This window comes from Lynx canadensis, chromosome E3 (assembly GCF_007474595.2).
Source record: "Lynx canadensis isolate LIC74 chromosome E3, mLynCan4.pri.v2, whole genome shotgun sequence".
Taxonomy (NCBI): Eukaryota; Metazoa; Chordata; class Mammalia; order Carnivora; family Felidae; genus Lynx; species Lynx canadensis.
Window position 1 is genome coordinate 28,545,165 of NC_044318.1, and position 24,881 is coordinate 28,570,045.

At 43.8% G+C, this 24,881-nt stretch overlaps 1 protein-coding gene across 3 annotated transcripts in view; it reads right to left on the minus strand.

Annotated features, from left to right (window-relative positions):
- AUTS2 (activator of transcription and developmental regulator AUTS2) overlaps window positions 1-21,203 on the minus strand; it is a 1,119,238-nt gene extending 1,098,035 nt beyond the window's left edge. For all 3 annotated transcript variants that reach the window (XM_030300780.1, XM_030300781.1, XM_030300779.1), the window contains exon 1: window positions 20,895-21,203. In XM_030300780.1, coding sequence (XP_030156640.1) covers window positions 20,895-21,203 — 309 coding nt within the window. The remainder of the gene's footprint in view (window positions 1-20,894) is intronic.
- Between the last annotated feature and the right edge of the window lie 3,678 nt (window positions 21,204-24,881).

Below are 24,881 nucleotides of genomic sequence, written 5' to 3' on the forward strand. Positions count from 1 at the left end.
GGAATTCTGATATGAAGTTATAATCACTAAGTTACTTGTACTGGGAACCTCCTTAAAATTTTAGAAACTGTGAAATCAAATTACTCATCTGTGGCCACATGGGATTTGGGGTCACTGGCAAAATCTGAACCTGTGCTTTTCCACAGTCTGAGAGTCTGCCCCTACTCTCATTAGCATCATTGTGACACTGAGAGTTTAGATTTCCCTAAAAGTTAACGACAGGACCAAAGTCACTTGGCTAAAAACTCGAAGACAACTGGAGTCCCAAGTTTCTAACCCCAGACAAAACTGCTACCCCCTACAGACCTGACTCCCATCAGGTACCTTTAAAGGGTTAAACACAATCCACAGTTCTGCTTTCAAATTCATATTCCCTAGTTTTAGACAACCACATTAATCTGGGTTAGAAGCACTGCAGTAAAACTGAATTTTGCTTTTGGGCATGCACAGACAACAGCAATTCAAAGATAGAAAGAGCACTACCCTGGGGTCTTTTATCTGAGAGCACAATCAGGGAGCCTGCTGGATAATTTGTTTTAGAATACCAGAGCACTTGTTTTTAAACAAAGCATTAGCCAAGGAAAGAGGTTACAACAAAAGGAATCACAGGACCCAAAGAAAAAAAACAAACAAAAACAAAAAGCCAAACACCAAGATTCAAGGTGGCTCTTTCCACCCTCCTTTTAAAATCTTATTTGCCACACAAGGAAATGTAACTAAAGAAGGCTTGCGTTTAGGTCTTTTTCTTTTTCCATTTAGGTCTTTTTAACTTTACCCTCCAGTGGGATACAACTAATTTAAATCTAAAAAAAGAAAAAACAAACACTTGCCCTTCCATGAATCCTCAGATCACGTAAAACTCAAGTCTGAGGCCAGCTCTTGCATTTCCTCTAAACACTTTCCTCCGCTTTTAAGTAAACTTCCCAAAGGCCAGAAAGACGTCCTCAGGAGTAGGTCAGATAACCCCACAGGCAAATGTTAGTCTCTAAAATGTGTCTACCACCCTCCTCCCTAGGGTGAAATCACACAGTACCTAGCTATTTTAATTTAGTTCACCCACAGGAGTGACACAAATTAAATTTATAAATTTTTAGTTCAGCTAGAAAAAAATTTTTAATGGAAACAATACAGTGCAGTGGGAAAAGCAGTGACCTATATATTAGGCAACTTGGGTTCCACATCCCAGCCCTACCACTAACACACTAGGTCATACAGAGCAGTTACATAACATAATTTTCTAGATCTACATTTTCTCATCTGTGATAAGGTGACAGCCCTAAGGGGGAGTAAGATCACCTCTGAAAACATGCACAGAAGGGGGAGGGATTAAGAAAGGGTCAAAAGCCCCATTAAAAAAAAAAAAGCGTCAGAATAAAACAGTTGAGAAGCATGTATTTATTAGTCCCGTGGTGCAGTGATGCAGTAGTTCAAGTCAGGCTCTGAAGCCACAATGTACGGGGTCCACCACTAATACACCCTGTGACCTGGGGTGTAAACTCTCTGCAGCTGTTTCCTCTCCTACAAAACAGGGTTCATACCTGCCACACCAGACCGCCAGGTGAGGATTACACAAACTGAATTAAGCAATTAGAACAATACCTAGCATACACAGTAGGCACGCAATAAATGCTAATTCCCATTATTATTACCGGATACATCAATATTAAGTTGACAGTGGAGATAAAGTTGACAGTTAAGTACTTTCATATCCTTCCTAATCAGAGGAGAAACAGAAACATCTTATACCTCTCCCTATGTTTTGGTGCAAATCTCACTTCTGTAAACTCTCAGAAGTGCCTGCCCTTATTCCCAAAATAAGTCCCTATGGGGCAGGTATGCTACTGGACTCTATCCACCTGGACACACGGTGATAGGAGACGCACAGATTTCTAAAACCACCAGAAAAGCCTAAACTGGAAAAACAAAGTGTTGTTATCCTTTGAGCCACAACAACAAAAAAATTTCATTTCCCACCCACCCTTTCATACACTGAAGTCAAAGTCTACTTTTGCAATCCAAAAGCTTATAAAACTATATATATTTGGGTTTCTTAATTATTCCAGGTGATTCTTTTCAATGAGCTTACAGGTGTAAAGCATTCTTTATATGAGGAGATTTATTTTTGCTTCTTTAGCCAACAACCATGTCTGGTAAAGACAATGATCCAGGCAAAGAAATCACATCCTACCACTGTTTTCTTCCTCCACTTAACCCAAAATCTGTAAGATTTCTTTTTCAGTATTTTTTCCCTCAAACTTTATTTACATTTTCTTCTCATGATCCATTTTACTGACTGACTCCAAAAATCATCTCTAATGCATTCCCTCTATCAGGAATCCAAAGATACTCATCAGTGCCTGATTCCCTGACCACGTGGAAGATGGTGACAGATTTAAGCTTCACTTCTGATTAGGTCTTCCCAGTGAGAGTAACCTGAGAGCCTGGCCCAGTACAGAGCCCTAGAAATAAACTTTCCCTTTCTACCTTCCTTACCTTCGAATTTGGGAGAACACAGGTGGATTAGAGGATTCCACTTGAAACAGAAAGAGAGTGGAGTATCGTAATTTCTTCAGGATCTTCCCTAAGCTTGAATCTTAAACTGTAGGTCTATTTCATTCTCCTCACTTTTTAAAAAAAAATTTAAGTGTTTTTATTTATTTTTGAGAGACAGAGTGTGAGTGGGGGAGGGACAGAGAAAGAGGGAGACACAGAATCGGAAGCAGGCTCCAGACTCTGAGCCTGCTGAAAAGCACAGAACCCGACACAGGGCTCAAACTCAGAAACTGCAAGATGGTGACCTGAGCTGTCATTCCCCTCATTTAAAGCTGGTAACTAATAAAATTCAACAGATTCCAAAAGTCCCTCCAAACTTCAATGTCCCAGCATTCAGCCTCTCTTGAAGGAACACATTTGTGAAAACATCTGTAACCAAAATGACTGAACCACGTCACAGGGAGAGAGGGCAAACTTCTTACCTGCCAAATGGTTCCCTGGAGCTCTTGATGAAGGAGAATTACAGCTCCACCACACCTTTTTCTCTGTTAAACATGCCAGGGGACAACATGACACCAGAATGTAACACCCGTGTCCCCTACAGAAAGACACTCCTTGAAGCCAGGGGCTCTGTTTACAAACCCCAGTGGCTAAAACAGTGCCTGGCACAGAGAGAAACTCAATAAGCATTTATCGAACGAATGAGGGTGTTGACACACCGGATGAGGTGTGGGTGCCCTGGAAAGCTAAGGCCCACAGGAGATAATTAGGCCCCAAATAATCAAGAGTTGACAATACTTCTGAAAATGTCACAGTCACAGTCTCAGATGTGTCCACACAGAGCTGGCCACTCTGTTGGCAGAACATACCTTACTATACATCTTAACCCACATAGTACCGATAAAGCTGTGACTCAGGCCAAAAAAAAAAAAAAGCCCTCAACTACCACCAGACGGCTCACAGCCTTCCTATAAAGATGCATGTGCCTCCAAGTTTTCTAAATGAAACACTGTGTCCCCATTGACTTCTAAGTTTTATAATAACGTTCAGCTCATACCACTTGCAACCACAGCTCCCAACACTTCTGAATTTCTGAGTTCCCTCTCTAATGCCTCAACTCCTAATCACTAAATCCTTTCCAACAAATATGTAAATGTATCCCCAGTTGGCAGGGGAAGATAGTATCAGGAGAGGGGCACCGGAGGACATCACCCTTGAGAATCCTGGAGAGCAGACCACATTAAAAAGTTCAACAGGAAAAATGAAACATAAAGGCTGGGAGTACCGCTCATTAATCACATGGCTTGGTACTGGGCACCTGAGAAAACCCAGTGAAGAAAAACGGACACCTTCCTCCAGACAGGTTCTCTACCCTGACTGCACAACAGAATCTCCCAGGGAGCTTTTTAAAGTTCTGATGATGGGGTAGGGACTGCCTCTACCCTCCCAAGGGTATGAGGACTTTTTTTTTTTTAAGCTCTCCAGGGGAATTCTAACGTGTAGCCAAGTGAGAAACCCCTGCTCTTCACTCGCTTCCCCTTCACACAGTACACATTAAAGCTAACCTGCCATTTTAAGAAAAGTATGGTAAAATGCCTAGTTTTGTTAAAGCTGGTGGTGGGTCCATGGGTATTCGTTATTGTTATGCTTTCTATACACATACATACATATTTTTACACAAATATATTTTATAGCAAGCTCAGCATATGTTGATCTTCAAAAGCACAAATACTAAAAAGATGGTTTTTACATTCCTAAGGAGTATAGATAGTCACTAGTCACGGTGTCTGAGGCTTTTACTTCACTGGAGGAGAAAAAAATCAAGACCAATTCAATTGGGTCTGCAGACTTGAAAACACTGGCCTAAATTCTGTAACACACTTCACAGCACAGGTCTTGAAAAATGCTCCAAATTCAGCTCAGAAAGACTGAAGGTATCTGCTTAACCAGCAATCCACCTAAAATCAGCAGAGTTGCCAGGACTGAGCCAGACTGGCTGTGAAATCCTCTTTATAATCAAATATGTGCAGACATGAAAGGGGGTTGTGACAAGACAGTATAATACTTCTAGGGCTCAGCTCTAGAGCCATCTTCAAATGGGGTGGGAAGAGCATATTCCAGCAAAAGTTTATCAGAGACCAGTGCACCCCCTCCACCTCATCAGGGAGGCAGTACATACCCTGGAATCAGACTAGCAACACAACCATAGAGAAGTTATTTAACTTCTCTGAACCATAGTTTCCTCATCTCTAAAATGAGTAATATGTTACCTACAGGGTTGCTGTGAGGGTTAAATGCGATAATGTTCTAGGTACAATGAACCCTTAATAAATATTAGCCATTATTGCTGTTATTCAAATAATTACTCAAATGATGGTGGATTCTGGCACTGAAGAACACAGCTATTTCCCAATTAATGATGACTGGGTCCTGGAGTTCTGTACATTCTTTTAATTTTTCTTTTTAACATTTATTTATTTTTGAGAGACAGAGACCGAGCACAAGTGGGGGAGGGGCAGAGATAGAAGGAGACATAGAATCCAAAGCAGGCTCCAGGCTCTGAGCTGTCAGCACAGAGCCTGACGTGGGGCTTGAACCCATGAACCTTGAGACCATGACCTGAGCCAAAGTTGGACGCTTCACTGACTGAGCCACCCAGGCACCCCTGGAATTCTGTATATTCTTGAAGCATGTCTTTTAGAAGAAGCATACCGATAAACAGGAGAGGAGACACAAGTCTTCTGGCCTCCAAAACAGATGCCCCGTGGCTCAGAAGTCTTGGAATGGTAGCAGCAAGGTACAATGGAAAGCTTCCATGAAAGAATACAACATGTGAGTTCTAGATCTGGGTTTGTTTTAACACCAGCTGGGTGATCGTGGGAAAATTCAAAGACTTTACTGAGCTGGGAAATGAGAACTTTGGACAATTGTTTTCAGCTGTTTTTAAACTTCTTCAATCGCACTGGTTTAAAAGCTCCTACAGGCCCCTCCCCCATCTCTGTCCCACTCCTCATTTGCTCCATTCTGGCCACGATGGCCTTCTTGAGCTCCCCACACACCAAGCCACTCCTTCCTTAAAGCCTTCACATTTATGCTTCCCTCTCCTTGAATCCTCTGCCCCTGACCATCCACATTTCTTGCTCCCTCACTTCCTTCAGGTTTCTGTCCAAATACCACCTCCTCAGAGAGGGCCCACCTAAACTACGCTCCATAAGATTGCACAGCTGCATATGCCTATTAGATTCTCACTATCCTATCCTTATCCTGCTTTTAAAAACCCATCAGCACCCAATATATTTGTGTTCATAATTTATAGCATGTCCCCCACCCTGCTAGAATATAGCCTCTCTTATAGCAGATATCTATTTCTCGTAGTCACTACAGCATCCCCTGTGCCTACAATACTGCCTGCCTCACACACAGAAGCATTGATAAACACTTCTTGAATAGAAGAATAAATGAAAGAATCCAGATACTTCCCAAAGAGAATCTTACCCTAATAGATACAACAGGTAAAGATGGAGTTCTGGTTAAATGAGGTCCGGGCCTCCCCTCAGCTGATTCAGTGCCCCTGAGGTACCCAAAAACCACTGACCAAGTGATCTCCAAAGTCATTTATTGCTCAGAAACTCTCCAAGTCCACATTATTTCTGTTAAACTCCAAAGAGAAACATTAAATTTGATGAGTGACTTTCCATTCTGTGATTTCACTTACTAGTCACTGACAGCTGCATAAAGTACACTACAAATTCAAAGCATACTATGTCCCAGAACCGCTGCATCCCTAAAATATCTACAACCAAATAATAGACACATACGGATGGCCAGGAAAAAAAACTCCAACTCCACGGGACAAGGGTTGAAGGGTGTCTCTTTCCATGTGCTGTCACATGGTCCCTGGGCCTCTAGGACCTGCCTCTCACTGCTTTTAAGTGGGGAAGAGGGAGGAAGGACAGTGGGGTCAGGACCCATGAGGAGACAGATGTTATACAATGGAGGATATAAATTTGGGCAACATGGCAGCCACCTGGTGGCTTCCTGACTCCACTACTTAGTCTCTTTTTTCATCTAATGACCTTACACACAGGAAAACAGAGGTGGAGAGAGTGTCCTAGAGAAAAACTCTGCAGGAGGCATGAACAGTTGGAAGAAATACTCGAGAGAAGCCAACTGGCTACAATATTGTGATGAGGTCTTATGAACAGCTAAAAGACCTCCTCAAAATTGCAGGGAAGATATAAAAAACACTCTGCAAACAAGTCAACAGGACCTTTGCAATCTACAGCATCCAGACTAGCAGTGCTGAACAAGAGTTCAACTGGAAGTGTGGTGACCCATCCTCTAACACTGTAATCTAATCCTTAAACTAAAGACAATTTAATGCCTTTGCCTGTCCATATGTTTTCTAATGACGCCATTGCTGTCAGCATACTACAGGAGTGCTTCTTGGAAGATGGAAGTAATGACAAAGCACATCATTGGGAAGGCAATTATATGCAGTACTAACCATTTTACAATGGCCATATGGGCTGTATTTCAACAGTGTAATTTCAAAATCAGCCTGAGCACACATATTTCTCTGTCCTTAATCCCAGGTACACATATTAAATGAAATAAGGGTACAGATGAAATATGGGCAGCAGATGTAGAAATCTATAACAAGAATGCTGAAGTAACGTTCATCTGTAAACTGTAAATAGAGGGCACTCACTGTCCTGGAGCCGACACCCATCTTCTACCAGTCCTTCTCCACATTGTTTCCTTAATCGAAAACATCACGACGGGGAATTATAAACCACCAGAGGGGCAAGGAATAACACAAGGAAAAGTTAAAAAACACACAATTCCTATGTGAGTGCTCACAATCTGAAACAGGCCCTAGAGGTAATACAGAACTCATATTTTACCATATATAAAATTCAGGTGTAAGAGATCACTTTTAAAACCCTGGACTTAAAGGTCTGGTTCCCATTACACTGGGTTTTTACAATTAAATTCTAAAAGATATGCTTTGACTTGGGTCTCCCCTACAATCAGAAACTGGGTTAAAAACTGAAATCTACTGTTTCCATTTTGAATGTGCAAAGGATAACCATGCTCTCACCAAAGGAGTTGGGAAAGAGGAGCAATACTGCATGTCTCAGAGCATGATAGTTCCGGGGAAAAAACTGCCTATCTTCAAAAAAGAGACCGTTCAGAGAAATGTTTGACTTGACTGATCTTCATATTCACCCAGATATGCTGTGAAATTTCAGGCCCAGTGAGTACGTGTGTTTTACTACTTCTCAAGGGATTAGCCAGGTATGAATCCTAAAGTCCTGGGCCAAGAACTTGCGAGGCCCATCTTGGCCCAGAGAAGAGGAGGGGGGTTCACAAAATAAATAAATAAATAAATAAATAAATAAATAAATAAATAAATAAATATTCATTAGCATACTCTTTGTAACATAAACAAACCTCTACACGGTAGAATAGGGAAAGGGGGAGACCGATTCACAACTGTGCTGAGAATAATGAAAGGAAACAATGAGGAAATAATGCACTATTTGTCACCAGGTATCTTCAAGATACAGATATCAAGAAACACAAAGAACTATTTAGTACGGTTTTCCATCAGGAAAAATGGAGTACCTGTTAGTTAAAAACAAAAACAAAAACCTAGCAATAAGGTCTGTTTTATTGTGAGATACATTGCCAGGGGAAGTGCTACTTCCAAAATCACACAAGACAAAAGCCTGAACCCTTGCCTTTGACAAAGGCTTAAAATCTACCTAAGCTAAGTGACCTGGGAAAAGGTCAGATTTTAATACAGGGATAAACAGTGAAGGGGGGCGTTGGGGGAGAGAGAGAGAGAGAAAAAAAAAAAGAGAGGGAGAACCACAAAATGCTTGCAGTTGTACGGTGTAAATGGCAGCCACCTACTGTAAACTCCAACACTTAAAAAGAAAATAAAGAATTTCCCCAAAAATGGTGAGGTCCTCTCCCCTCCCTAAATGCTATTATTTTATCTAGAAAATTCCTTTGTAATCAAGACAATTTTCAGCAGCCAGGAACAAATGTGGTCTACCAGAGACCCATTTGGGACTCTCTCACAAAACGAATCTGCATTAAAAAGAAAGGTGGAAAGGGGTGAGGAGCACAAGCTTTGGGCCAGGTATAAACCACTGCATTTCCTGCCTCTCTTGTACTGACCTTGGCTGGGCAAGTTGACTTAACCTCTCTGAGCTTCAGTTTCTTCAACTGTAAGACAGGGAAATCATTTGTTTTTTTCACAAGGTAGCTCCAATGAGATGATGAATGAAAAATTCTGAGCACAATGCCTGGCCCAGAGTAAATACTCAGTAAATAGTGGCTCCCTTTTCAAAAAGGTCTTTTCATGGAATTTTTGTATAACCAGGTCAACTGAAAATAAGCACTGAGTACCTACTATGCATGGATTACTGAGTAAAGGAAGCAGCAATCCTGAGAGCCTCAAATATCCCAAGAATGATGCATGTGGGGAGAGTACAGAGACTAAAGGCAGAGGACAGAGGAAAATAAAACAATATATTAGAAATTTAAGTTAAAAAAACTCTAGCTGTCTTTTCCAAGGTTCCAGTCACACTCCCAGGGGACACACAATAAGCCATTATAGAACATATAACAGATCAAGAAAAAATTAATAGCACTTGAACTTCCCACCAGATCCCAAATAAAACACAGAGTACATTGTGTCATGGTCAATGCTTCAAAAACTTCTTTAGGCTGGCCCCAAGATCTCAATCCATGGGAAAATCATTTCAGAAAGATGAAATACTTCTCAGAGCTAAGGCATAAAGCATTTCTCTGACCTAATCCATATCCCAGCATTAAGACTATCAATAAATTTTATCATCATCATCATCATCATCATCTTCAGCATCATCACTATCATCAGTGATTCTGGAAACAAAATAGCCGCAGATAAAATTAACTATGGGCTGAAATATAGATAAAGGGATGGCTTTATTAGATAGGCTTTGAAGTCTGATTAGAAGTGGTAAGCTGCATTACCAAAATATTTAACAATTTTCTACGAAGCGATCATGGAAGCTAGAAGTGGTGCAGATAGGATGAGTTAAACAGTTTCTGATATTTTCAACTACTGTGTGAAACTACTCTTAAACACAGGAAATACTTCTGGAATCAATATTTAACAACAGTTATATTCCTTCAACTAAAAGTGACCTGGAACAATCTGGTCCATTTCTATATTAGACTAATAAAACTAATTTTAAAACAACACAACTGTCTAGGCATAGCAGGTTTCAACATTCAGGTGTGAAATCGCGCCTCCCAGCACAGAGACTGAATTATCCCCTGCCTCTCACCTGTAATTATCATTTGCTCCCTCCCCAGGTGGCTCTGAGCCACCACATATCCTCCTAGGCTCACATCTGGATATTTAAACTCCCTCTGGGACCTCACAGGCTATGGGGGTGAGAAGGAGGAAAAAAACAAAATTTCATGCTGGCTTAGACAACTTCTGAAAATATCTATTTTCAACACACAGTATAAGAACAATTTGACAAAATGAAAACATCCTATATCACCATGGTTAAGGATAAGAATTTTTCAAAAAAAGAGTAAATTTACTTCACAGTTCCTGGAGAGGCCAGCTTCTTCCATTAAGGCCAATTCCAAAAATTTAGCAAAAGATCTTTCATCAGTTGAGAGGGCATAATTAGATGTTTTGATTAAAGCATTTTCCTCCCCTGGTTAACAAGATATAACAGATGTCACCGACTTCCCTAATAACAATACAGCCCTGCATTTGGCATCTTTACAATTTTAAAACTGAACTGCCATATCAAAAAATTATAGCTAGGGTGTTTCTATACAATCATGACTCTGAAGTGGTTATGACATGCCTGGACTCCCCCATGGAACAGACATGAAAATCATATTCCATATTCATAGCCACAAGCCCTCCTTAGCATGCACTTGAAAACTACCCTCTGAAATCTGAATGGTTTGGGTTTATTCAAATCACCACCAATTATTTCTGGAAGCACCAACCAAGTGAGGTATGAAACCTGAACAGAAAACACAAACCTCAGAGTCACTTTCTTAAAGGAACACAGGGAACACATGCAGGAAAGTGTCTCAAGGAAAGCAGTGCCCATCTAAAGAGACCCACTCTACTCAAATCCCACCTTCCCTGCAGAGAAGCACTATACTTGATTTAAAAAAAAAAAAAAAAAAGACTCCTATTTTTCACAGTAAGATTCCCTTGGTGCATTTGATCCAATTTACAAAAATTCGATTTACACCAATTTTGTCAACATATCAGTTCAGAGTGTAACTAGAGACAGGTCTGCATTTTAAATGGGAGGTAGCCTCAGTGATTGAAGTTCGACTCAAACATCCTGGTTTAACAACTCCATTAATGACATCAAGCACAGATCTAAAGATTACTCAGCCCCTCTGTCAGTCGCATGTGTTATTTATAGCAGTATATCAATCATGTCTTCTCCTTATTATTTCCTACTTTCTGGTCCTAAGCTATTTGGTCTGCCAAATTAATACATTCCATTGCTGCTGCAAACCTAAACAATGCTTGATAAAAGATTAATAAAATAGTTGGGTTCTCTGCAACCACACACACATCCAGGGAAATTCATCAATGTCTTTTTATTTGCATATTTGGCTGACTGCCCCCTTTAGCAAATATGTAAGGCACAATGCTCAGGTATCCTGGTTTATGGTTTGCATTTAATTCAGGGTGTCAATCTGCTTCTGTTTTAATTACATCCATCTTGATATGTTATTACAATCTCATGAAAACTTCTTTTCATTATATGAATGGCTATAAATATATACACATGACAAACAGTTGTTATAAATTTTCTGGTTCAGCAATAAACAGGCAAGATGCCTTAGCCAACACGTCATATGGATTTAATATTTTGAGTCTTTTTTCTTCAGAAGAAAAGTTTGGTTGAGTCTTCAACTCAACTATACTCCTAAATCCACTTCAAATATTCTGCCACCAATGCTATTAAGTGGCTCTGGATTTCTCTGGATTACTGGGCTGAAGAAAATATTATATCCAAATAAAACATGTTAAAATTTTAAGTAGGCCACATTAAGGTCATCTTATATCCCAAATAATTATTGCATCTTTCCAGTGGACATTCAAGAATGAGAAACTCTTGCGTCATCACTCTAATATTTACTTTCTCATTTATGTCCTCATTATGGGGAGTAGAGGAGGAGGGAATTTAGAAAAGACTAACGTACCCACAGAGAAAGGCCAATGAATTCCAGGGTGATACACTGGGGGGAAGCAGAATGCTTTTAAAAGGTTCTTGATACTGAGTTCAGAAAATTTCTTGGAAAAAATAGGAAGCTTTACAAGCATTCATCCTCGTTTGCATTATTATTTTTGTTTTTTAAAAACCTCCTTTTAAATTCCCAATCCTTGGGAATCCAACTACTAAGCAGAAGCAGCCTCCTAGTTTCACTGGGTAACAGTAAGAGCCATAACTCCCAGTGTGATCTTGAGCAGGTCAATTAACCCCTCTGGGCTGTGTTTTCATTTGCAAAATGAGAGGTAGAACTACATCACTAAAGACAACATCTGTGCCTCTAATGCCACTGACAGCTTGGAAAGCACAGCAGCCAACAATGGCTGGAGTGAAATGCATTAAAAGACTGCTCTAAAAAAAAAAAAAAACTGGAGTCCTAACTTTAGGATAACACCTCCTAAAGATGTAGCTCTGCACATTAATCTCAAAATGTAACTCTGACAAGTAATCAAACTGATCACCATAACCAATGAGCAAGGAACAAACTTTGCAATTCACAGCAATGCACAATACCAAACACCTGCTTTCCCTTTTGCCCCAGTGAAAGTATAATTTCACTTGAACAACAACAACAAAAAATCATTTATTAGAACAACACAATCCAGGACCCTTGTATTTTCATCAACTGAACAGGTACAGAGAAAATAGGTAGAACACTGGAATTTCTAGCTTGTGGCCGGAAAACAAGTGATAATCTAATCCTCACCAATGATTTACATTTTCATTCTTCCTTATTTCTTGTTCTACTTAGTTTTTTACTCCAGAAAAATAGCCACTGAACAACTTTTAGCCAACAACCTATAGCCAGCAAGCAAAACTGAACAGGGACCCTAGCAAACAACCAAAAAATGTCTACTTCAGTGTAACTATTGAGGGATAACTGAGATACTGGACTCTCTTAATTTCTCTTTTCAAGCTCTAAAATATCACTGCCATCAGAAACTTTACAGAGAAACCTGAAATAAGGTTGGGAGGTTGGTGTTGTGCTACAGTGGCAGGTAGGTGTGGGGACAAGGAAAACGACATCGCTCTGGTATCATCACAACTTGACCCTGGCATTGACTTAAACCCTATCCCAGACTTCCCTGCCATTGTAAAGTATCAGATTTCACCCACATAACCAAGAGTCACAATTTGTCTTCACGGGTCATGCTTCTGTATCCAGCCCGGGTCATTTTAAAATGCCTCAGTTAATACCAATCACAAAGTACCTGCAATTTTAAGGCTTTCTGGCAAAAATGAATCCCAACCTGTATTAGCCATTTTCTGTTACTTACAAACTGTGGGCTCTTCCTTTCTCCTCTGTGACTCCATTTTACTGCACTTGGGCTTTCCAAGACTCCAATAAAGGTATAAGGAGATATGGCACCATGAGGTACAGTAGCAAGCCAAAATGACAGTCAAGTCTTTTAAAATGTTATTTGTTTGTACTAGTTGGTAATTCGTGGTGTTTGTTCAGGCAAACTCTAACCAGAGCTCAGATATGAATGGGAAATCAGAACGAGGAGCTGAAATAGCCCAGAAAACTGTGGCAAGCAATTTTCCCTCACATCCAAGTCCTTCAGACAGGTGAAACTCAAATGATAAAAGTGTGGAATATTAAAATGTTCACCTTTCATCTACAAGTTCCTAAATCTATTAGCTTTTAGTAACTGCATTTATAATTTTGATAGTTCTACCTCATAAAGGAAAAAGAAAGAAGGGAGGGAAATTGGGAAGGAGGGAAGGAAGGGGACAAGCAATGGATAGTTGAATCTAACTGGATCCCATGATGAGACTGCTATATGCACCAATTTGTGCAATAAACGCCTGCAAAGAAAGCAGCAAGACACATGCTTGCAGGCTACAGGTCACCTTGCAAAGGATGGAACCAGAGACCTGAAGATGACTGAGCCACAGAAAGAAGCCTATACTTGCCTATTTTCCTCCTAAGCAAGCAAACAAACCCAGACTATGTGAAACCCACTCTCCCCCTCCTCAGTTACTAACAGCATAAAGAGGACCTGTTCTTTGTAACCTTACAATTGTAACTTAATGACACCATACCCCCTTGCCCTGTAGGCTGGTTAGAAAAAAATGAAAGAACACAGCTCAGACCTGGAAGAACAAAGACAAATTTAGGGTCTCAAAAGCATAAAATTCTATGCCCCTCTTCCAGGTGAAAAAAAAAAACAAAAACAAAAACAAAAAAACCTGCATTCATCTACTCATGGAACACATACAAATTATGTAAGAAAAATGGTTCTGACCTAGCTAACAATGTCCCTACATTGTTTTTGATCCCTTCCTGTCTTGGGTTTCACCAAATTAATCCCCATCTTGCTCTTCCAAACTTCAACTGTCTGAGAGTTTTCAAATCTCAATTTCAAAATCTACTTGATTTTTTTTTCAGAACTTCCTCAAATGACCAATTGCTATCCCAGCACTAAGTTCTTTTTTCCTATATCTACAGAATATTAGGTTTAATATTAACCATGAAAAAAAAGTGTGGTTTCTTGAGGAGAAAAAATAACACGAGGCACTTTCACAAAGTTAGTCTACATTTAAAGTATTTGACTAATCACAGCATAGGGGTAAAATAAAAATAAAATGTAAAGCCACCAACCCACCATCCTCCACCCTCTGCATGTGGAGACACACACACACACACACACACACACACACACACACACATGCACATACCCTCCTATCAAGAAATGCTATAGACCTCTGTCCAAAAGCTTCCCAATCTTATAGCCACTGGGACCTAAGTTATTCCTTAACAGCTGACCTCAACTATTATTTTCTGTTTGGGGACATATCTAATCCTAACCTCTCAAACTAAATAATCGCCATTTATTTTTCACAGTATATATAGGACTTGCATAGAAGAGTCTCAGAATCTCTTTATCACCCTCAACGCTGAATCATGCAGAATGCTCAGGTTTTTTTAACCCCTTTTCAAGAGAACACTGTCAGAGGATCAAAGGCAATCACTAACTTTGTGATTCATTTTTTAAATTTATGGATTCATTTATATCCTATCTACTTCCAAAAAAGAAGTGAAGTAGTCAATCTCAACAAGTAACACAAGCCACATGGAACCATATCACAATCTTCAACCTCATCTCACTGATGCTCTGCTTTGTACCGTAAAATATTCAAATTCAGTACACACAGTAAAATACTTGAATTCATAACCAAGCACATTATTGCCACTCTTCCTTTTAGGAAAACTTTCTCACCACTTAGAAACTCCTCAGATCCTAGATCCCAGGCATACTTTCAGAAGTGAAATGCTAGAACTGACCCATTTACTCTGTAGTCCCATCCCAAACTTCCTAAGATAGAAACTGAAAAATCCACCAAAAACAGAGCTCTACAGCTTTCCCTGGCTGTGTAACAGCAGAAGGGCTCTGACCTCTCTTGAACTACCAGTCCATACATAAACGAGCCAAAGGCAGACAATTTAAAACCTTTATTTTAACATCACTGTCAACCTCCTTTGTCATCCAACCCTCCTTCCCAGCTTGCTTAAAAAGCAGCAATACAGGAAACCGAAAGGACCAAGAGACAATAAAACACACTGGCTGGAGGGCAGCTTGGTGGCATCAGAACTGCTGGCATCAGGGCCACCATCACACTGAAAGGGCTATTAATGAGAATCACTCACCAACATTCACCTCATGGTGGGGTTGCTAACAATCAATGAAAGCACTGACACCAGGCAGGACAAGGGAGCAGGAGAAGGGAACTAACCATCATTATTTACATCTCCCCTTCCCCTTGCCATTCACACTTAAGCAGCAGCCTCCACTCCAACTTCTGAGCCTGACTTTCCAAGTCATCTATCACCAGCCCACTCACCCTAGACTGAGAGATCACCAAGATCCAAGATCTGGAAAGGACCCTGGAGATGCTTTGCAGCATTCCCCATATTGGATTAGGGGTTACAACGCCAAGAGTAAGAAAGAGTGCCCTGTGGTCAAGGAAATAAAGCACATCTCACTGTCTTCTCTGATATTCAAAATTCGCATTCGTATAATGAAAAGGCTTTTAATTCTGGCAGAACGAGCCACCCGTTTAATTTTGTCTTGCCCATCAGGTTCCAAAACTACTTGAGGGTAGATTACATTTTTTTGATCTGGAACACCACTTATGAACATCCAGCAGAGCTAGGTTCCCTTCCAACTTGGGTACGTTTGCTCTAAAATTAGTCTAAACTTCTCAACTAAGGGATGAAGAAAATTATGCTTTTAGAGAGTAACTTCCCAAACTCACTCAACTAGTTAGGAGGGCCAAGCCTGGAACAGATGTCTGCACAGGTGTCCACCTACTTACACAATTTTGTAACTCATTTCTACCAGTTCTTCCTTACCCCCAAGCCCTCATCAAATAGCACCTTCTCAATCCTCTTGTTTCTGTTCTTCTTCACTATTCCTTCTTCTTGGAAGTCTCTCTCCATCGCCCATTTCCCTATCTATCCAAATCACTTCAAACTTCTAGGCCCCTTCTTCAAGAAGCTTTCTCAAACACTTCAGCCTATCTCCTTACTCCTACTCTGAATGCTTACTGCACTTAGTTGGTATTAGACATTCGAGCACCTGTTTCAAAATTATTTTAAAGGTGCTGGGCTTAGTTTATCAACTAAACTACATACTCCTTCAAGGTACTATATATATTTTAGGTTTCCCTGCACTCTTTCTAGGCACTCCATAAATATTTGCTGACTGATACAAGGAACATGATTAATGTTTTTCAAGCAACTGAAATAAGTGAGATTCGACCACACTAAATTATAAGAGCCTACTAACATGGCATGTCGTAAGCACTTCAAATTCTGTATAGCCTATTTATGCTACCACTGTTTAGGTAAGCCCTGAAACTACTCGGAAATGAAGACCACATAAGAGTCTTGGTTTGATCCTCTAACCAGCAGAAGTAACTCTTCCTTCATTTTCACAAGCCTGCAAAACTCCCAACTGGCTTTCTGTCTGCTAATCCCACCAACTTCATCTTTGGTCAGTTGTACATATAGAGGCTGCCCTTAAAACCCATGCGTAACAGAGGGGGGAAATGATGGATTTGCAAAGGGAAATTTTCAACCATGGTGTTCATGTGGCTTCCTAATCAAGACTACACAGAAAGAAACCCTAATAAAAACAGAAAGGCAATATTATCTGGCACATCAGTGTACAGACAGTACTAGAACCCCAAATTTCCATTTATACTTTGTTGGCTGAAAGCCATTTTTAAAAAAATGAGGCATGGTATCTGGATGTTCACTCTCAACCCATCATTCAAAGAATATTCAAATAAACAATACGGTATCGAAATGGTAATTCTGCTTCTCAAATGCATAATGAAAAGAACACCATGTTCAACTTTAGCCTCCTCACCTACCCTCTTATCTTCTATCATAAGACTCTTCACAATCATATACTTGAACTTCAGGGCACAATTACTTGAGACAAGTATCCCTGCAGAATATGAAAGTACCTCAGCCGGTTTCCCTGCCTATAAAGTCTGGGACCTCTCAAACTACCCCTACAGCTTTCATCACCTTAAATAAAAAATCAAACAATACTGAAAAATAATCAACATAAAAATGCAAGTTCTCATTAGGCAAGTTTCTTGCTTTTACTCCAGCATTAGTAAAACCATAGCTGAACTGGAACAGTTTTTATCAGCACTCTTCAGAACTTAGGAGCCTCTTTTTTAAAAGGAAAGTCAAAATGAGCTACTCAGGACAAAATCACAGAGTCAAATAACGAGTCCATTAACACTCTAAGTATGCAACAGCACAGTGTGCCAGCTACTGCTCTGAACCAGCATAAGCTACAAGCCTAGCTGTGCAAGCCAAGATTTCTAGTTTCTTATCACATCCTACTAGCAGCAGCCTTGATGACACGTGGTGACAATTGATTTCATTTCTAAACACAAGGCACAAAACCATATTACGTACTATGGTAACTCTTGGCATCGATAATAATTCCTAACATTTATAAGCACTCCATTAACATATATTTCTGTCCAAGTTCATAGTTTAGTTGCCGATTTCCTAATAAATCCTCACATTTCTTGGTGACAGTTCAGTTTAAATCTTGTAAACTGAGAACAGGAGGACACCAGAGGTTTCAATGATCGTTATACACATACATCTGACCATCCAACAGGGACACAAATGTGATAAGCAGCAAACAGATCTACCTTTTCCCATAGAACCAGACATATATGATGATTTTTATTCCCCACTGTGTGTTCTGGGTATGAAAAGTTTATTCACATCTTTCCTACAAAAGCAGGCCTCTTAAATGTGAATGAATACTAATAGGATAGTTGAGAACATTACGGAACTGATGTTAATTTACTTAGGTGTGATAATGGTACTACTATAGAGTTTCTGGTGGGGTTTTGGTTTTCTGGGTTGTTTGTTGTTTTTTGTTGTTGTTGTTGTTGTTGTTGTTTTGAGTCATTACCATTACATACATATAGGAATATTTACCTATTTTTCATATCCCATCTGGGAAGGGGGTATAGATGGGATACAGATGAAATCAGATGAGACATGAGTTGGTAGTTAGTGAACCTGGGCACTGGGTATACTGGAGTTTATTATACATACTACTGTCTCTACTACTGTGTGTGTTTAAATCTTTGTGGAAAGTTTTAAAGAAGGTTTTTAAAAAGTTAGGCCTTTTAGATCTACCTACAGATATGTAAATGATACTTAGATATGACGGCAGCACAGCATTCAGCTAACCAAAGTAACCTGGGTTTTGATCTAGAAAAGTAGCAGAAAAAACAATCACGGTAAGGAAAGGAATGGTATTGATGCTACACTTTGAACTCGACCTTTCCTAAAACTTAAGTTTTTTAAACCCAAAAGAAACTAGAATGGGTACATTTTCTCTCAAAAGCCAAATGGACTAAATTTCGCAAGCCCAATCAAATATCTACTTATTGAAATTAAAAACTACTGCATAAGTTATACCTCCCTCTACTTGGCCTTCAAAAATGTTCATGGGAAAATGCAGGCCCCTCTTGCTTACTTACTGTAAGGGGCCACACAGCAACCCAGGAGGACCACGCAGAAAGCAGAACCACTTGTAACCAGCTCTTACAAATAATGTCCTAACCCAATCACAGAAAGCAATGGTGAACCAAATTCTAGGCAGCATTTTCTATTAGGATACATGCTGCCATTTCAATATCTATTTCAAAGCACAAGAGAAAGACAGAAAGAGAGAAAGAAGTCACGCTGCACAGTACCCTCCCACCTTGGCAAAGTTAAAGCCACAGTTAGAATTATCCTAATAAGTGGTGAGCCTCAACACTCAAAATAATCGTGTAAGATCCATTTCAGCCAATAAATCACCAGTTCTAGAACCAAAGGGTAACTGATTCAATCACTAACATCAAAATCTACGGCCACCAATACCATCACCACCAATCTCCCTTCCTCCCCAACCACTGGCCCCCCATCCACCACCATCACCACCAGCGGCCCAACCAAAAAGCAGTTCAAACAGAAAAGAACAACCCTGACAGGATAGCTTCCTTTTTAAAAATATTTAAACCTGACACCCAAGCACACACGCAGAACCAGCAATCTAAACCTGTACGGTTACTGCATGTGAGATTTAAGCTGTCATTAACAAAGCTTACACCCGATCATCTCAAACAATACCATAATAACAGCGAAAAAACCAGAAGGAAAGGGAAAAGTTTCCTTCAGGAACGTCAAACCATCACACCAGGTGCATGAAATACTAGAAACCAACTCCTATCTGGGTTTTGTGCTTAAGAAAGCAGGACCAACTCTGCAGAATCTCAAAGCCTTCTGTGTGTGTGGTGTGTTGGGGGTGGGGACAGGGAGGTTGGGGGGAGGAAAGGGGGGTTACATCTGTGGAGGCCAATGACTGATGCTAGCACCAAATATGATCTCTGCAGGTAAAGATAGTTTCCCCCAGGCCCCTGGACAGTCTCCCTCTACCCATCTCCTCCCACCCCCAGGAGCCAGTAGCTGGCAGGAAAATGTGCATTTGGAAATCAACACTGCAGGTGCCCAAGGAATAAAGAAAGACATACATACACATACACACAAAGCCAATCAGGAAGAAAAAGAGAACACACACACACACACACACACACACCCCAAAAAAAAAAAAAAAAAAGGAAAGGGAGAGGGACAATTGGGTGACAAGCCCTTCAGATAGATACCAGCTAGGATTTTATTCTTTCCTCCCACCAGTCCTCCCTGGTGTACCTTTTTATGTCCTTTAACCAAACTGCTCATGTACACACACACACACACACACACACACACACACGTGTGTGTATATGTATGTGTATAGATGATATTATATATATAATTAACCCTTTCTGCAATACAGCCCCACACAGAATACACAGAGATAGAGATATTCCATCCTTTCCTCTCTTCTCTCCCCTCCTCCCTCCTTTTCTCCCAACCAAGAGAAAACGCCCCCTTCCCCAGCTTCACCAAAAAAAAAAAAAAAAAAGGGCAGGGGAGGGGGGCAAAGAAACCACAAAACCCCATCAGTCTCCAGTCCCGAGGACACCCAGGACCAGGAAAGGTATATACTATACAGACACACACACACACACACACACACACACACACACGGACATATGGTTCTGTAGAAAGCACACAGAGAAGCGTCCACAGGCGCCCCAAACCCAGCAAAGAGACTTCCACCAGCCAAGAAGCCATGATTGGGGAGGGAGAGGAGGAAGGAGTAGGGGCAGAGCTATCCGTGGAGGGGGGCGCATTGTTGTGATGCCTGAACCCCTTTCTCCCTGCCCATCTGCTGAGGAGGGGGTGCAGGGAGGGGGCGCAGGGAAAAGGCGAGCGAGAACGAGAAAACGAGGAGACCAGGCACGGCTCTGCGATTCCCTCCCGCTGCCTGTCTGCCCGCGCCCCCCAGCTCCCCCCCAACAATAAGACCTCAGCCTAGACAGACAGACAGCCAGACAGACCGGAGCGCGGCGGGGGAGGCAGCGGAGCAGGGCGCAGCCGAGTGGGGTCGTGCATAAAGGGAAACCGGGGGGGAGGGGGGTCCCCCTTACCTCCAGCGCTTCAAAAGTGACAAAGCTGGTCATGGCAAATCCATCAATGATGTCCTCTTCGGCCGAGGTGGACTCTCTCCGCTTCCTCCGCGGGGGTCTGGGCCGGGACGGGGCGGAGGACGGGGGCTTCCCATTGTCTTCCTTGTCGGAGCCCGACGACGAGGCGAGCGAGGGCGCCCGGGTCCGGCCGGCCCCGCCGCCGCCGGCCGCGCCGGCCCCCAGCCCGCCCCGGGAGCGCCTCTCCCGGTCTCGCTGCGACCGCGACCGCCGCTTTTTGCGGAGTCCATGGCCCCGCGTCGGGCCATCCATGGCTCTGCCGCGCCGGGGTCTCCCCGCTCGCCGCCCGCCCGCCACAGGCTCCGGCCGCGGCCACACAAAAAAATTGACACCAACCCCTCCCTCCCCCTCCTCGGCTTCCCTCCGCCCCGAAGAGGGCGCGGGGGAGACGGCGGCCGAAAGAAGGGAGAGAGGGGAAGAAAGAGAGGAGAAAGAGAAGGGGGAAGGGGCGGAGAGAGGGAGGAGGGACGGGAGCGAGGGCGAGAGGCGAGGAGCCCAAGTGCGGGGCTCCCCACAGCACCGCGGGTCGGAGATTCCTGTGAGCAGCGCCGAGCAAAGTAATGGCTGAACACACAGGTCTCCTTTAGAGGCAAAAAAAAAAAAAAATAAAAAAAAAATAACTCACCAAGCAGGCAATAAATCAGAATAGCGGAATGCTTTGATCAAGAGACTGGGAGGCTCCGGGGAGCCCTCCCCGCGGCCATTCTCCGCCGCGCCCCCAGCCCCCCGAAAACGCCGGCCCCCCGATTCGAAACCGGGTCCGAAAAGGTCGCGGGAAAGTGGGGGCAATGAACTTCACCCGCCCCTCGCGCAGGAAAACACCCCCGCCGCCTCTCACACACGCCTCAGAGAAAACTCACTCCCAGGCTCCAAAATTTTTAAGATATGCTTCCAAGGGAGGCCACGGCTTCCGAGCGACCTGAGAGGGACGAGACCCCCCAGAGAGGGAAGCATAATAATGAAATAATTGGGAGGGTAGAGGGCGAAACTGGAAGAGGTGGAAGGAGAAGGGAGGTGGAGGAAGGGAAGGAGGATGCTGGAGCAGTTGTGGGGCTCGCTTTTCGGTCCTGGAGGGGGGAGGAGAGGAGATCAAAGAAGAGAAGAAGCAGACCCTGACGCTGCCACCCACCCCCCCACACACACTCCCCTCAAAAAAGAATTTTTTCCAGTCCCAGAGAAGAGGTCACCCTTCCTCAAAAAAGGGAGGGGGGTGAGTCAGTCGACGAGGAAAGCAGAAAGAAATCTCCAGCGGGAGAGACACCGATGTGCCGCCGCTGCCGCCGCCTCCTGCCGCCGCCGCTGCCTCTTCGCTTCGCCCAGCCCGAGGGAGAAGCGCGGCCAGGAAGCGCCGGGAACGCCGCTCTCGCCGCCGCCGCTAACGCTGCCGCCGCCGCCGCCGCGAGAGCCCCGAGCCGGAGGGTGCACGGCGTGTCCCCGGGCGGCTGCAGCGGGAGCCCGGGCACGGCCCCATCCTCCGCCCGCCCGCCTAGCTCAGCTCCCGCTCCTCCCCCTCCGCGGCCGGCCCACCGTCGCCGCCGCCGCCCGCCTCAGCCCAGCCCCGCGCCCGCCCGCACGCGCGCGCGCGCGCGCACGCGCCCCCGCCCTCCCCGCGCCCCGCTCGGCGCGCGCTCCCGCCCCCGCGGCCCCGGCCGGCTGGATCACGTGGCCCGCTGGGCTCCCTCCGCCCCCGCCCCCTCCCCAGTTGTAGAGTGTGTAGAAAGCTAAAGGCTGGGGGCTGGCCGCGCTCGCGAGCCCAGGGCATGCGCGCTGGGGCGGCCGGGCCTGCGCACTGGGGGCGGAGGGGAGCCGGGAGTGGGGAGCGGGGCGGGGGCGTGGAGGGGGCCGCCCGCGTGGGGTCGGCTGCGGCCCGGCAGAGTTGGCGCGCGAGGGTGTGGAAGCCGAGAGGTGATCCTGCCGACCGCACCGCGGACGCGTGCGGGACGCTGTCCCCTGTCTACTCCGCGCTCCCAGGTCCGCGCGCCCCGCAGCCTCTTCGGGACACTTGTCCCTCGACCCCCTACCCCAGGCCCCGGCGGAGGCTCCCGGACAGCCTACTTGGGAGGCTCCCAGAGTATTTTTCTGGGCGACCTAAGCAGCGAGGGAAGGAGGAATTTTTGAAAAGGGACACAAGGTTGGGGGGGGGGGCTTCCCCGGGAGGGGGCACGACTGAAGGCGACAGAAAAGGGAGCGGGTGCCAAAGGGCGGGCCTCGGCTCCGCGGGGAGACCCCGAGAGGCCCTACGGCCGGAGTTGGAAACTTTTCTCCCACGTGGTAACACAACGCGTGACCGAGTGACCCCGCGCCCGTGTGACCTTTGGGCCCTCCTCGCTTTCATGCGGGGGCTCTTGGGACGCGCGGGCGGCTGCGGAGCGGGAAGCGCAAGGCGGTGCGCCCGGGGCCGAACTTGAACCTCGGCAGCCGCCGCGGGCGAGGGGGCGGGGTTGGAAGGGACCGGGCTGCCCCAGCCCGAGGACCCGTTGGACATGCAAAATGCAGTCCCTACCAAGGTCGGCTTCCTTTAGTGGGGGGCGGAGGGGGTTTCTCTTTTTCCTATCACTGCGCCTCCTTTCGCAGAAATGTAGCTGATGCTTATAAAAAGTTGTATTAAAGAGTTGACTGCAGCCCAGAATCGATCAACAAAAGAGACCAGCCTCTCTAGGTAAAATAGCTGTGCGTTTTTCGGGGCACTGGCATTGATCTGTACGGATCAGAAAGACGCCGACAGCTCTTTCTCACCAACGTGTTAGCTACCCACGTCACTTTGTGTCTGGCACATAAGTAATGTGGCACATCACCCCTTAGCCTCCAGTAGCTTACACTTGGGGAGGAAGAAAAGGAAATAAGCTTACATTGTTAAATTGCTCACAATGGGTCGGGCTTGGTACTAGACGCTTTGCACATCTTTTCTGTTCTTTACTAAATTTTTCCAGTAGTTTTATTAGTACTACTGGAAAGAGGTGGTAAAGAAAATCACATGACAACCTGATGCACCCAAGATTGGTTGATTCATTCATTCATTTCTTCGTTTAACAATCATCGGGGCCTGCTGTGTACCAGGCACGGTTTTACATGCTGGGAACCCAAAACATAGAAGGTCCTCCTTGGACCTTACTTTCTGGCAGGCAAGCCTCACTCATCTTGCAGCCTCACTCATCATGACAATTTAATAGTCATTCCCATAAGTCACACCCCTTCGGCATCCCCTTTTCTGGGTCTTTATGAAATGGAGGTGGGGGGCAGGACTGGAGGATGGTGGGAAACAAGTTGCAAGAATAGAGAGGAGCAACCAATGAACTGTGGATAAGACTTGAGCTTTCTGCCTGCGCAGGGAACAGAGCATTTGACCTTAGGCAAGACTCTTAAATGACTATTTTTCTCATCTGTAAATCAAAGAGTTTCAATTAGATGTTCAAAAAGTTCCCTTCACGGTCTAGCTGAAAGGCCTTCTCAAAAAATATCTTTTTCAAGTAAATGGTGTGCTTTAATTTCTGGAGAGAAGTGGCTGATACATATAGGATCTGATTCAATGTATTAGGAACATGGTTCCACCTTCCAAAATTTCCTACCTAGCATAACTGAGTTTGCTGCCCTCTGGAGCAATTAACTAAAACAGTGCCTCCGTACAGAGTGTAACTTTTGTGTTAACCTCTAGGATGCTGTCCCAGCAACTACTGAAATCCATGCTGAGTTTATCAAGTTGGCTCCTACAAAAAAAGGGCAGGTTCTTTGTCATTAAAGGAAGGATCTGGGTTCATTTTTAGGGTTTTTAGGAATATGGAAGATGTTTTAGATACTGATAATTTTCATTGAAAACTAAGAACTTGCAATTACAGTTATTTTCACGACTTTGGGGGTTGGGTTGAGGAAGGTGTGAAATTGCCAAATATAATAAAAAGTATAATATTAGTGACTTTCCAGAGTAGCCCTTGG